Raw genomic sequence first — 13,987 nt, forward strand, 5'->3', positions numbered from 1 at the left:
TGAACATTCCCTTACCTCCCCTAAATAAATCAAGAAAATTAAGTTCTTTCCTTCTACTACTTAAATCCATTTCTTCTTGATTGGTTCTCATACAAACAGAGTAGGAAGTTATAATTACTTGTGATGTTTTTCTGTGTAGATTTCTTATCCTGTTTAAATGCTAGATACCTCTATCTGTGATCTTCTTTGGGAAAAAAAATATCAGTACCTTTACATTTAAAGTTATTTTATTACTGTGCTTATTCTCTTTGGTTTTCTTTACTTTGTTTAAGCCATGGAGCCCAGACCATTCTAGAGCCATAAGAAGACAGGATGTTTTTGTCTGTAATTCTTGAATGTTTGCCTTCTGTTTACAAATACTAATGTTTTAAGTTAATCTTTCTTTAAGATGTCAGGGTTCTAGTTTTCTTGTTATTAGTTTTGGGGGTTCTCTCAATTCCTTAAACTCCATTTTACTAGCTCTCTCATTCAGTTGTATCTGCCTTAGAGTCCTGAGAGATAAGACATGGTTGATGCAGCAACTGATCAAACACCTGCAACTTTTTATCCAAAACCAAATAACAGGATGTTTGTCTCCTGAATGCAAACCTGGCTCTTCTGAGCTGAAGTCCTAAGGTACATCCAACCTAAATCTTCCTAATCTTTCACAAGAGATTTATTTGTGATGGGGAATAGAATGTTGACCATGTTTTAGAGACGTAGTCTATGAATGTGTAGGTTGTGCCCTGACGGGGGGGCTCTGTCCACTCAGAGAAGGAGAACCTCTCTTCACACAAAAGACGCTGAAGCTCAAACAGCCGTGCACGGCTTGGACTGTGTCTCCCACAGCGGTGATGCCTTTTTCTAATTCTCATAAAATAGTGCTAGTGGAGACCCCAGTCCTTTGATTTTTTTAAAGCCAATGTGAAATTCACATAAAATACAACAAACCATCTTAAATTGTACAACTGAATGGCATGTAGTGCATTCATCATGTTGTGCAGCCACCACACACGCTATAGTTGCAGAACTTCTTCACTCTGGAAGAGCATCTAATGAGTTTTAAGTAATCACTCCCCACTCCCCTTGACCTCTAGCTACTGGCTCACCACTTCAGTTTTATGACCAAAAATTTTATCCATTTGAGTGGAAGCTCCCTTATGTCTTTTATTTCATCCTTACTTCATTCTAGAACTCCCTCTGGAGATTAGAATAAGAATGGGGATAGTGTATGCTGACATCATTTATTTAAATCCATCCTTATAATGAACATTTATTTTCTACTTCACAGTATGTGAGGGAATTGTATAGATGTTATAAAAAGATCAGCTGAAATTTCCTTTCATCATTTTCTAAAGTATATTTTGAGGAACACTTTTGTTAGTTGGTAATAAAGGAACAGGGGATGCCCTGATTACATCAGTTTGGGAGTGATTGGTATAGAGGTTCCTTTATTGCAGGACATCTTAGTCCCTTTAATATTCTAATGTGTTTACAGGACTTCAAGATGGTGAAAATGCATGCAACATTATTTGACCAATGAATATTTTTTCCCCTTTGGGCATCTGAAGTGACTAATTGTTGGTAAGTCACCTGTGTAGGAAACGATGCTGATCTCCTATCCTCTGCTTGGAAGAGAGAGTGTAAGAAATAAAATTCAACTCTCTAATTTTCTAGGTTTTCTAGCTGGTGACAGGCAGGTGAAGGGATTTACTCAAGAATACATGGATTGTTAGTTACAAAGTAGAGACCAGAACTCAGGCTGCCTTTGCATCTTATGCTGTTACGTTAAATCTTGTATTTACTGTCTTTCCAATTATGTATTATCCTTTTATACCACTGATGATTGAAAGGATTGCACACAGAATCATGTGAATGAAATGAATAGATTTGGCAATATCTCAGATGCTAAATGACATAAAAATCCTTTCTGTACAATTGATCTTTTGAATCAATTTGTACATGTGAGGACCTTGGGAAATAGTTCCTAAATAAAATGTATGATGTATTTTTTAATCATACATTTTAGTTGCAAAATATTGGACCATTTAATGGCAAAACAAAAGAAAGCCATTTCTTAAAGACCATTATTAAAAGGACAAAAACAAAGAAACATCATAGTACCATGACACATTTATTGATACTTAAAAAAACCCCAGTACCCCAATATCCATAACAAATTCCAAAGAAAAGAAAGCTCTAACAATGACTTTGTCACTGAAAAATGCAAAATCCAGTGAATTGTTGAGCTATTTCAGATGATATTTAGAGTAAAGCTTTACATATCTCTTTTCACGTTGTAGGACTTCTGTTGATATCCAGCTCTATGAAATACTTTTGATCTTCCATTATAAATTAATTTACATTTGGGGGAAATTATGTAGCCATGTGACAAGAGATTGCAAGCTGAGTTATGGGTGTTGGAGCTCAGAAGTTGGTGGGGACTTTACATGGGCTAGTTTTGAAGTGCCATTTTGTCAGGATTTCCATCAGAAGGAGATTTTCAACAGGTGGGCTCACAGCAGTAGGCACAGCAGGCGGGGCGGCAGGAGGACTGTCCGCAGTAGGATGGGCGGCAGCAGGAGGCCTGGGCATGGTGCAGCTGGCAGCAGGATGGGGGTATGCAGCTCACCACACAGCAGGGGGGCAGGACAGTGCCCTCCACGCGGCAGTCAGGGCGGCACCACCTGGTGCGGCAGCTCACAGCTCCGGAGCCACCCTCCAGGCCATAGCCGGTGCCATAGCCGGTGCCATAGCCAGTGCCACAGCCGATGCCATAGCCGGTTCCCCAGGAGCTGGTCGGGCAGCAGGTTGGCTGGCAGCAGCTGGAGCCACAGGTCCCAGCGGTGGAGCAGCTGGGGAACCCACAGAAGTTAGTGGAGCAGCAGGCCATGGTGTGGGGAGCTGGCTGAGAGTTGGGTTGCTGGAGGAGTTTCTGAGTTAGGGTTGCTTGTTCTACCCAGGCCTTTTATAGGCCTTGGCCAGTGCCTGTGTTTGTGACGGACAGCATTTTTATCCTGTTACTCTTTAAGCAAGCTTTTCTGTGGCCCTCGGATTATTCAAATAGTGAATTGTTTTAAATATATCTCCAAATTGGTTTTTCCTTATTGCTCAGCTAATACTCCGTAAATGTGTTTGTCTTTGGTAGAAATGTTGATGTTTCATTTTCAAACAATGCTGTAATTTCCCCTCAAGCCTCTGTTCTGTTCTTGTGATCAGATCACCTGACAAAGTGACTCTCACTCATAAGACAACACTGCTTTAGAGTCATGTTTATCCAAACTCAAGTCTCCAGAAAAAAATTATTAACCATTAACTGCTCTTCATGTAAGGCTATCTTTATATTTTTGAGGATAATAAGGTTATAGTCTGTATAATCAGATAGACAGAAACTCTGATAAATTCCACATTCATGGAAACTTACAGATCTTTCCAGAAATTGTATCTCTGATTTCTGTGATCTCCCCTGAGCCTCGCATATTCAAATTTGATGAAATATTTATCACTCAGGAGGATATAGGGAACAAAAACTGTTCCATTCCAATTTGCTGTAGATATTTTATTAGCACAAATTTGAAATAAGTGTTTAAAATTATATCCAGTAATTAGTAAAGAATCACAAAAAATTTTTATGTAATTTTTATTTCTCTATGAAAGATAAAAATCACTGCTATATGGATTACCTGGCCAGTATCCATTTCTCAAAGATGAGATTTATTTTCAGTTTATGTCATTTTATGTAACTACATTATGTGTCCTATGAGAAGATATTACACCGAAGAGCATGACAATTGAAATCATGAAGAGGAATTCATAATTCTTTTACTGACAAACGAAAACGGAGTTAGGAAATAATTTTCTGGATCACAGTGTTTATATGGCAGGTTAGGAAAAGGATGACTGATATCATTCAATAGGCATACGTGCAAAGGGATTAAGTACATCTTATACTTAAGGTATAAGAAAATTGATGTTATGGTATGGACCACTTTTAATTTCCCCTCAACATCAGTTTATGTTAAAATACTGTTGAATCTGTGAGTGGCTACATTGTAGAGAAGTTACGTGACTTGCTCCATTTACATGGTACATAGCCAGAAGAGCTGGGTATAAATTTCAGCAAAACAAAAATTGAAACAATTTCTGGTGGTTGGTAAAAGAAAGAATGTGATTTTCCATTTGGAATTTTGGTTTACATTGAAGGAATGAAAAAAAGTGGTGGCCAAAAGAACATATTATTGCCACTCATGGGAGGTTTATTCCTCCTTTTCAATCATGAATGGAAGCACATAGTTAATTTTTTTATGAGGTGGAGGTATTGGTTTGTACAGTGATAGAATTACATTAGAATATGATTCATAAAGATGTTGATGTTATATGATAACCATGACTATAGGTTTGAAGTTGAGAAATGGTTAAAGGAATCATCAAATATTGGAGATAAAAAACTTAATAAATCATCCTATCCAGCTATTTAATTTTGTAAGTGTAGACACTGATAATATTCTTTTTATAAATAGTATATGTTTGTTGAATTCTATTATATACAAAGCACTAAAGGTCTGTCTGCCTCATATCTTTCCCTTGTGCACAAATAAGTATAGTACTGATAGGGATTAATGAAAGAAAAGAGTTGACTATAGAACCATTTGGCTTCAGAGTTCTCAATTGGAGCACTGATGTGGTATGTACTACTTTCAATTTCCTATCAGCATCAGTTGATTTTAGAATACCGTTGAGTTTAGGAATTGCTGCATTTTGGAGAGGTTAGCAACTTCCTCCATTAATACAGTATGTAGCCAGAAGAGTTGGATATAAAACTCCTATCTTTCCTTCCTAGATCAGTTCATTTTACTTTATACCATGCTGCTTTCCAAGATCAATTAGAGTTATTAAAACTCTTTGTCTCTTATATTTAAAAAAATTTACAGTAGCTCAAGAATAGAGATATTAGTGGTGGGCAGAATACACTGTAGAATAGTGACTTTAAACACACAGTAAATAAGCATCAATATGTTAAAATTCTTTCAAGGTCAGAAGAGTTTCTCCTAGAACTACAATAAATCGCATTAGGTTCCTAATTGTTTCCTATATTCATATTAGTTAATATACCATCTGGGTTTCTGTATTTGCCACACTCTTTGCGTTTTCTTTATTTTATGGCCATTATCTTAGTCCAGCCCTTACTGTATATTGCTTGGACCAGGGTAATGGCCTCCTGATTTATTCATGTGTAGTTGTTATATGTCTAACCTTTGGCGTTCTGTTTTTATAACTAGCTACCATACGAGCCATTCATGCCTGATGCCTGTCATGCCATTCCCCTGCCCCGAGGCTTTTGATAGCTCCTTTGTGCTATTGCATTAAGGCATACTCCTTTGGCTAGTATTCAAAGCATACACATTTCCCAAATTTACCTTCCACTGTTACTCTACATATATACAGTGCTCCCAGCCAAACTATCCTCTGAATAACCCCTCTCTATATACCTTTGTGTATATAGTTTCTGTTTTTGAGAATGCTGTTTTCCCTTAGATCTGCACACCAAAATCTTAACCCATATACAATTCTAGCTTCTTTTTCAGTCTTTCTTGTTCTTCCCAATTAATAGTGACTTCTCTGTTGACAGGATAGTGGGGAAAAGTTGTATGTCTCCTTTTCATATTCTAACTTTTAGTTGAGTTATTGTGAATTTCATCCATCTCCTTAGGAGTTTCTTATGGAGGGGAACATTTTTAACTCAATTTTAATTTCAATTGTATACTACACACAGTCTGTGACTTGAAGATGGTTGGCAATCAATAAATTTTTGTTATGTTTAAATTTAATGAAAATTATTGCAATGAATAAGTAATACCAAATCTGTGTTTGCTAGGCCAAAGATTTGTTTATTAGAAAATAAACATGTTACAAGTTTAAAGGTCTAAGATGGGAAAAAGAAAGTTGCTACTGCTACAAAGATGCGTCTGGACCTCCATTCAATCCTGGTTGACTTGGGGTCTTGATGGCTCAGGTCAGAAGGTGTTTTAGGTAGATAAATGGGAGTATGACTTTTTCAGAAGGTTGATTATTTGCTCTAGGCAGTCAGTGCACTGCTCAGCAGCAGGAGGTCCTGCAGGTGCTGTGGCAGGCGGCAGGCTGGCAGCAGGGGGGGCGGCAGCAGGGAGCCTGCACAGAGATGGGCTGGCAGCGGGTGGAGGCCCAGCAGCAGGGGCGGCAGACCACGGCCGTGCAGGACGTGGGGCAGCAGAAGATGGGGCAGCAGCAGCCGTCCTGCCCGGAGCATGGGTCGCAGCAGACGGGGCGCCGGCAGGGCTCGCAGATGGGGCGTGTGCAGCGGGGCACGCAGGTCACGGGGCGGCACACGGTGGTCTGGTGAGACACGGGGAGACAGCAGCCGGGGTCGCGGTAGCAGCCTGCCCCACAGCTCAGGGAGGAGAAGCCGGAGCCGCAACAGGAGTCGATCATGGTGGTGTCTGGAGCTGGGCTGGGCTGGGCTGGTGAGAGGATTTGGGTGTTCTTGGGTGTGAATGTCTTCCTCCTGCTCTGGGCCCTTTATATACTCTGCACTGGTGCTGATGACCTCTCTTGTTTATCTTTTAGCCAATTAAATAGAATTTTGTTTTGACTAATGGTTGTATTGCATGTGACATACTCATGATCTCATTAAAGAACTCTTCTTGCATCCCTAAATATGGATATATTCATGTTGCTCATCAACATCTAAGCTCTCACAGCCATTTGAGGTGATAGCAGCTCTTGACACTAATTTTTGGTAGATAGAGTCTGATGAGTCCTGGGCAAAATGGTCTTAAAGGAACAGAAATTTTTAAAGTAAGTTAAACAACTAGGGGTGTCTAGAGCCCTGAGAAGGTCCTATCCTTGACCCTCAAGAGATCCCCTGAAAAGCCTCTAAGTGAATCAGGTTTCAAACATGTCCTTCGGGCTGGATTCCTTGGGAATATGTTTACTTATCACCTGATGTAATGGAATGCATAGGCCTTGAATATGACTGCATCTTATATACTTGCATGCGAAAGGCAAAAGTTCATTTTTGTAAACATTGGAATAAAGCATCCAAGATTGCCATCCATTTTCTTTTTTCTCTTCTCCTGTTCAGGTTGTATGCAACTCTGGTACTTCTGGTCACAGAATGATGATTTTATCTCTGAGACATGACATTTTTTATACTTACCTTTTTTGTATATGTGATAAAGAATCATGTAATGATAAGTTTTGTTTTTTTTTTAACATATCCCTTGACATGGGTGCAGGGGCTATGAGTAAGAAGTGACAAGATGGAGGTTTTTTTCCAACCAACATTGCAAACAAATACAGTACATTGTTCAGAGGCCGCAGAGCTGCTCTGCAATGGCATTGCTAGAAGCGTGATGGATGTGCTTCTTCAGGGAATATTGCCAAGGCAGTTGAAGAATTGCATGGAGGAAATGGTCTCATTACTTTTCAGCTTTACCCCTCCAGTTATTTACCAGACAGGATTTTAGGATCATTCCCATCATTCAAAAGAATATGCCTCAGGCCCTAGGAGCTAAGTCTCCCCAAATGGAATTTCAAACATTATTTCAAAACTTTAAAGGGAATGTAAATGGACTGAACTGAACGTATAGTCACAACTGGGGAAGCAGAGGAGAGAGAAATCAAGGGCAGTCTCATCAGTGGGTACCTTTGACTCTCATGTTTCACATTCTTTCCCTTGTCCGTGGACGCACATGATTTTTTCAGAGCAGGAACCAGAGTGTAGATAAAAACTTGCATATTTCTCTCTTTCCTCCCTCAGCTTTATTGAAATATAACTGACATATAACATTGTGTAAGTTTAAGGTGTACATTGTGATGGTTTGATACACATATATATGGCAAAATGTTTATTGCAATAAGGTTAGTTAATACATCCTTCACCTCACATAACTACTATTTTGTTATTATGATGAGAACACTAAAGCTCTACTCTCTTGACAACTTTCAAATATTCAGTGAGGTGACTGTAGTTACCATGCTATGCACTGGCTCCTCAGAACTCATTCATCTTAAACCTTTACGTTTATACCCTTCAACCAACAGCTTCCCATTTCTTCCACCTCTTAGCCCCTGGCAACCACCTCTCTACTCTGTTTCTGTGAGTTCAGTGTTCTTGATTCCACTTATAGGTGAGATCATACAATGTTTGTCTGCTTTGTCTGACTTATTTCACTTAGCATAATGCCCTCAAGTTTCATCTAGGTTGTCACAAGTGGCAGGATTTCCTTCTTCTTTATGGCTGAATAATATTCCACTGTGTATGTACAGACATCACATTTTCTTTATCCATTTATCCATCAGTGGACATTAGGTTGTTTCGACCTCTTGGTTATTGTGAATAATGCTGTAATGAACATGGGGTATCTCTTGGAGAGAGTGATTTCATCCCCTTCAGATGTATACCCAGAAGTGGAATTGCTGGATCCTATGGTAGTCCGATTTTTAATTTTTGGAGAAGTCTCGTGCTGTTTTCCTTAGTGGCTGCACCAGTTTACATTCTTACTAACAGTGCACCAAAGTTCCTTTTTCTCTACATCCTCACCAGCATTTGTTATCTCTTAGCTTTTTGATAATAGCCATTCTAACAGGTGTGAGGTGATAACACATTGTGTTTTTCATTTGCATTTCCCTGACAGTGAGTGATGTTGAGCACCTTTTTGTATATTTATTGGCCATCTGTATGTTTTCTTTGGAAAAATATCTGTTCATGTCTGCTGCCCCTTTTTAATTGGATTGTTTTTGGTTTGTTTTTGTTATTGGCTTGTAGGAATTCCTTATATATTTTGGGTATTAACCCCCCCTTATCAGATATATGGATTGCAAATATTTTCTCCTATTTGGTAGGTTACCATTTTATTTTCTTGGTCATTTCTTTTGCTGTGCAGAAGCTTTTCAGTTTGATGTTGATTGGTTCCACTTGTTGATTTTTGCTTTTGCTCATCATGCTTTACTCTTTTCAAGGCACATTGTCCCATTATCAATTTTTCATGTTGCCACAGGTATTTATGATGACCACATTGTGTGCAGAGGGAACCTCTTCAGATTATAGATAAAACCTCAAGTTAACAAGTCTAATTTCTCTGCTCTAGACACTTCTGATATGAAATCATTCCAAAGAGATTTTTCTCTCCAATTTTTAAAGATCCACAAACACAGAGAATCCGTGAGTCCCTCAGTAAGCAATTCTAGCATTTATTCAGGCTGAGGCACTCATCCCCCCTTTAGCCAAACTTCATTTCGTGACAGAGAAAATATTGGTCATGTTTCAGTAATACATGCCACAAGGTTCTGTGATTGACACTGGTGACAAGTCATATGCTATTTTCTGACACCACTTATCCTAAAACCAGACAACACTCATTAAAACATTGCCACATAACTGGTCATGTATCTTTGTACCATGGGGGATAATAATAATATATACTAGGGTTGTTGTGAGCATTAAGTGATCTAATATTTGTCAAGCACTAAGAACAGTGCCTGGCTCTTAGGAAGTGTCTTATATTTGTTAAGTAAATAAATACATTTTTAAAGGTCATGTTACTTTGGTGCCTTATAAACTCTAAGTTTTGAATTTAGAACAAAGATGAGTGTATTTGAAATGGCAGATAGCCAGTTCTTTGCTTAGTCACCCCAGAGTACATATTAAATAGGACTGTTCAGTGAGGACTTTCATTAATAGCATGAAATAAAATAAAAATATCTGGAAGGAAGATAGAGAGCCCCCACTTTTTGGGAGGAAGTCCAACTTCTGAAAGAGGAGTCAGGCTGCGGTAGAACCAACAAGGAGGATAATGTTAGAATTGTGGATATTGGCATGAGCCCTACTGAATTCTATAGCCCATGCAACACAGAGTGGGATCTTAGGAAAATATTCCTAAAAACAAAAAGGCTTACGACTAATTTAGATGGATTCCTACTGGTAACGGGCAACATGGTTTGCATAAAGGGCTTTATTTAACAGTATTCAACATTATGGAAAGGTTTTAACTTGAAAGATATTGTCTTGTTTGTGTTCTCAATTCTCAATTATCTGTACAAATGGACAAAAACAATGGTATGTGTAATCCGAAACAGCTACTGGTTTTAAAAAATACTTAATTTGAAACACATCCAAAGGGCATCTTATTTTAAGCAATTGAGATGATACTAAAATGTTAAAATATAATTTGATGACATTTGAAGGATATCAGAGAAGTCCACTATATGTAACAATGGTATGCTCTTCTATATGTAATGAAAGACTTCTTTAGGGGTATACCAATAGCTGCTATCTATCTGCTTTAAATTCATTTAGACTTTGATAGGTAGGCTTTTAAAAGCAGAGGATAATTGTGAGAAAGGTTTAAATATTTTTCCCAAAATAGATGTAGGTTCTAGAAAGTCCATTTCATTAAAAATAAAATATGTTCATTAAAAAAACTATGTATTAAGAAAAATATTTAACAAATGAATATTATCCCCAGTTACTCTTAGATTTTGTTGCATGATGTCCCACATAATTTCTTAGGCATAAATACACATAGACACACAGAACATATTTCTCCTTACAAAATAGTTTAATATTTTACAGCATACTTACTTTTTACTTAAATATATCACAAGACAATTGCATGATGTTTCCTAAGTTTACAATCTTCAGCTATTTTTTAATACAGAATGTATGTAATATATTTTATTACATACAATACCAATTTCTCTCACACCCACACATCCAATTCTGTTAGCTCCTCCTTCAAAACCTGTCCAGAATCTGAATACTTCCTCTCTCTTCTTAAGCCACGCCCTGGGTCACAGCACCATCTTACTGACCTGGGCCATTGCCATGGCCTCCTCACTGGTCTCTCCACTTCCCACCTGCCCTTCTCCAGCCTCTGCTGCCCCAGCAGCCAGAGAAATCCTGCCCTTCACTGCACAGATGGGACAGTGACGGGAGAGGCGACAGACACAGAGGTGGTGTCAGGGCCAGGCCGTGGCCTGTTCACAGCATGCAGGGGACCTTGTATTCTGTACAGTTTGGAGCCACCCTGGCTGAGCACGTGAGTGTGAGAATGGGGAGTGCCTATGCATACCTGTATTCTCTTTCCCAGCAGGCCTACAGGTATTTTAGAGCACAGCTCTTTTGCTCTGGCTCTGTGGCCTCAGGCAAGTTGCCTAATCTCTTTTATTTTCCTTTTTAATTAAGGTGTCATTGATTTACAATCTTATGAAGGTTTCACATGAACCATATTGTGGTTTCAACATTCACCCATATTATCAACTCCCCCCCTGCTGCCACCCCATTGCAGTCACTGTCCATCAGTGTAGTAAGATGCTATAGACTCATTACTTGTCTTCTCCATGTTATACTGCCTTCCCCATGACCTACCTATGTTGTGAGTGCTACTTATAATCCCCCTCAATCCCCTTCTCCCTCCTTGCCCACCCGCCCTCCCCACCCCCTTCCCTTTGGTAACCACTAGTGCCTTTTGGAGTCTGTGAGTCTGCCACTACTTTGTTCCTTCAGTTTTGCTTTGTTGTTACACTCCACAAATGAGTGAAATCATGTGGTACTTGTCTTTCTTCACCTGGCTTATTTCACTGAGCATAAAACCCTCTACCTCCATCCATGTTGTTTTGCAAATTATAGGATTTGTTTTCTTTTTATGGCTGAATGAATATTCTATTGTGTATATGTAGCACATCGTCTTTTTCCATTCATCTACTGATGGACACTTAGATTGCTTCCATGTCTCGGCTATTGCAAATAGTGCTGTGATAAACATAGGGGTGCATATGTCTTTTTGAATCAAGGATCTTGTTTTCTTTGGGTAAATTCCTAGGAGTGGAATTCCTGGGTCAAATGGTATTTCTATTTTTAGTTTTTTGAGGAACCTCCATATTGCTTTCCACAATGGTGGAACTAATTTACATTCCCACCAACAGTGTAGGAGGGTTCCCCTTTCTCTGCATCCTCGCTAGCATTTGTTGTTCCTAGTCTTTTCTATGTTGACCATCTTAACTGGTGTGAGGTGGAATCTCATTGAGGTTTACTTTGCAGTTCCCTGATGATTAGTGATGTGGAGCATCTTTTCATGTGCCTGTTGGCCATCTGAATTTCTTCTTTGAAGAAGTGTCTGTTCAGATCCTCCGCCCATTTTCTTAATCAGGTTATTTGTTTTTTGGGTGTTGAGGTGTGTGAACTTTTTCTGTATTTTGGATGTTAACCCCTTATCAGATAAGCCATTTATGAATATGTTCTCCCATACTGTTGGATGCCTTTCTGTTCTGCTGCTGATGTCTTTCGCTGTACAGAAGCTTTTTAGTTTGATGTAGTCCCACTTGTTCATTTTTGCTTTTGTTTCCCTTGCCTGAGGAGATGTGTTCAGGAAAAAGTTGCTCATGTTTGTAGTCAAATGATTTTTGCCTATGTTTTCTAATGTGAGTTTTATTGTTTCATGACTTACATTCAAGTCTTTGATCCATTTCAAGTTTACTTTTGTGTATGGGGTTAGACAATAATCCAGTTTCATTCTCTTACATGTAGTTGTCTGGCTTTGCCAGCAACAGTTATTGAAGAGTTTATCATTTCCCCATTGTATGTCCATTGTCCTTTATTGTATAGTAATTCACCATGTATGTGTGGGTTTATATTTGGGCTCCTATTCTGTTTTATTGATCTATGAGTCTGTTCTTGTGTCAGTACCAAATTGTTTTGATTATTGTAGCTTTGTAGTACAGCTTGAAGTTAGGGAGCATAATCCCCCCAGCTTTCTTCTTCCTTCTCAGGATTGCTCTATCTATTTGGGGTCTTTTGTGGTTCCATATAAATTTTAGAAATTTTAGAACAATTTGTTACAGTTTGTTGAAGAATGCTGTTGATATTTTGACAGGGATTGCCCTGAATCTATAGATTGCTTTAGGCAGGATGGTCATTTTGACAATGTTAATTCTTCCTATCCAAACTTCAACTATTTTAAACTATTTTTGGCATAACTTCTATACTTGTATTGCTTATATTATGTACTATTTGACTTTTTAAAATGTATATTTCATTTCCCTGAATTGATTAAAACCTCTTCGAAGCAGCAATCCTTTTTTATTCTTTACATTGCCTCAAGGTGATCAACTCAGTGTGTTCTTCATAGTAGATGTTCAATAAACATGTGTGGATAGACAGTGATTGATTAATTTTCTGGGAAAATGCCATTACTACCCAATTCCTGAGCCCAAAGGCTCACAAAGGAACGCAGTCCTGGAGAGCCAGCGTGGAGATTGTGAATAACATTCTAAATAACAGTCACATCTATAACGTGAAAAGAAGTGCATTATCTTAAGCAGCAGTTACACTTGGCTACAAAAAGCAAGAGTATTGTTTGTACAAAAGACGAAAGAGTTCCTCTGGGCAGAAGAACCTGTCTCCTGCCATACCAAGAGGAAGTGTTTGAATTAAAGGCTTCTTGTCAGTGAGCTTTCATTCTCCTAGGTCTTTTCTGAACATCAGTGATCATAATTACATTATAGTAACATTAGTAAGATGCTTATTTAATCTGTCATTACTCATTGCCCTTCTGCCTCAAAAAGAGCTATCGTTTAAGGTTCCTTCCGCCCCTAACATCTTGGGCCTTCTATGCTGTACTAACAGGTGTCAGTTCAGTGATCAAACCCTCACACTGCGAATGTAAGTGTCAGCTCGCACGCAGCCTCCTTACTGGTCACCGCTGAAGGACATTTCTTGGGTGTTTGGTGTGTCTGGAGTTGTCAGCACAAGTGACTTTGTATATGTGATGTAGGTATAGTCGTGCCCACCTTCCTCACTCAGCTACTGTGCCCTATGAATGCCATTTACAACAATAACAAGGAAACTACCCAGACTTAGGTTTTTTCAGAGAACAATTTAAGAGGATTATTCTGTATCTTGCTTTGAATTATCTCTGGACGAAACAGAGAGACAAAGCCTACTGAAAGGAAATACCACAAAGACCATGAT

At 38.7% G+C, this 13,987-nt stretch overlaps 2 protein-coding genes across 2 annotated transcripts; both read right to left on the minus strand.

The window, feature by feature from the left end:
- Positions 1-2,100: 2,100 nt before the first annotated feature.
- LOC118911137 (keratin-associated protein 1-3-like) lies at positions 2,101-2,930 on the minus strand. Its single transcript, XM_036882839.2, has one exon. The coding sequence runs from the start codon at positions 2,870-2,872 to the stop codon at positions 2,483-2,485; it is 390 nt and encodes a 129-aa protein (XP_036738734.2). The 5' UTR covers positions 2,873-2,930; the 3' UTR covers positions 2,101-2,482.
- A 2,912-nt stretch (positions 2,931-5,842) lies between these two features.
- LOC118911142 (keratin-associated protein 2-1) lies at positions 5,843-6,515 on the minus strand. The gene has a single exon (XM_036882844.2). The coding sequence runs from the start codon at positions 6,445-6,447 to the stop codon at positions 6,076-6,078; it is 372 nt and encodes a 123-aa protein (XP_036738739.2). The 5' UTR covers positions 6,448-6,515; the 3' UTR covers positions 5,843-6,075.
- Positions 6,516-13,987: the final 7,472 nt, after the last annotated feature.

The sequence above is a fragment of the Manis pentadactyla genome, chromosome 4 (genome assembly GCF_030020395.1).
Source record: "Manis pentadactyla isolate mManPen7 chromosome 4, mManPen7.hap1, whole genome shotgun sequence".
NCBI classification, from domain to species: domain Eukaryota; kingdom Metazoa; phylum Chordata; class Mammalia; order Pholidota; family Manidae; genus Manis; species Manis pentadactyla.

Bases quoted from the DNA above. Each gene is read 5' to 3' on its own strand.
- LOC118911137 (XM_036882839.2), bottom strand. From the start codon at position 2,872: ATGGCCTGCTGCTCCACTAACTTCTGTGGGTTCCCCAGCTGCTCCACC.
- LOC118911142 (XM_036882844.2), bottom strand. From the start codon at position 6,447: ATGATCGACTCCTGTTGCGGCTCCGGCTTCTCCTCCCTGAGCTGTGGG.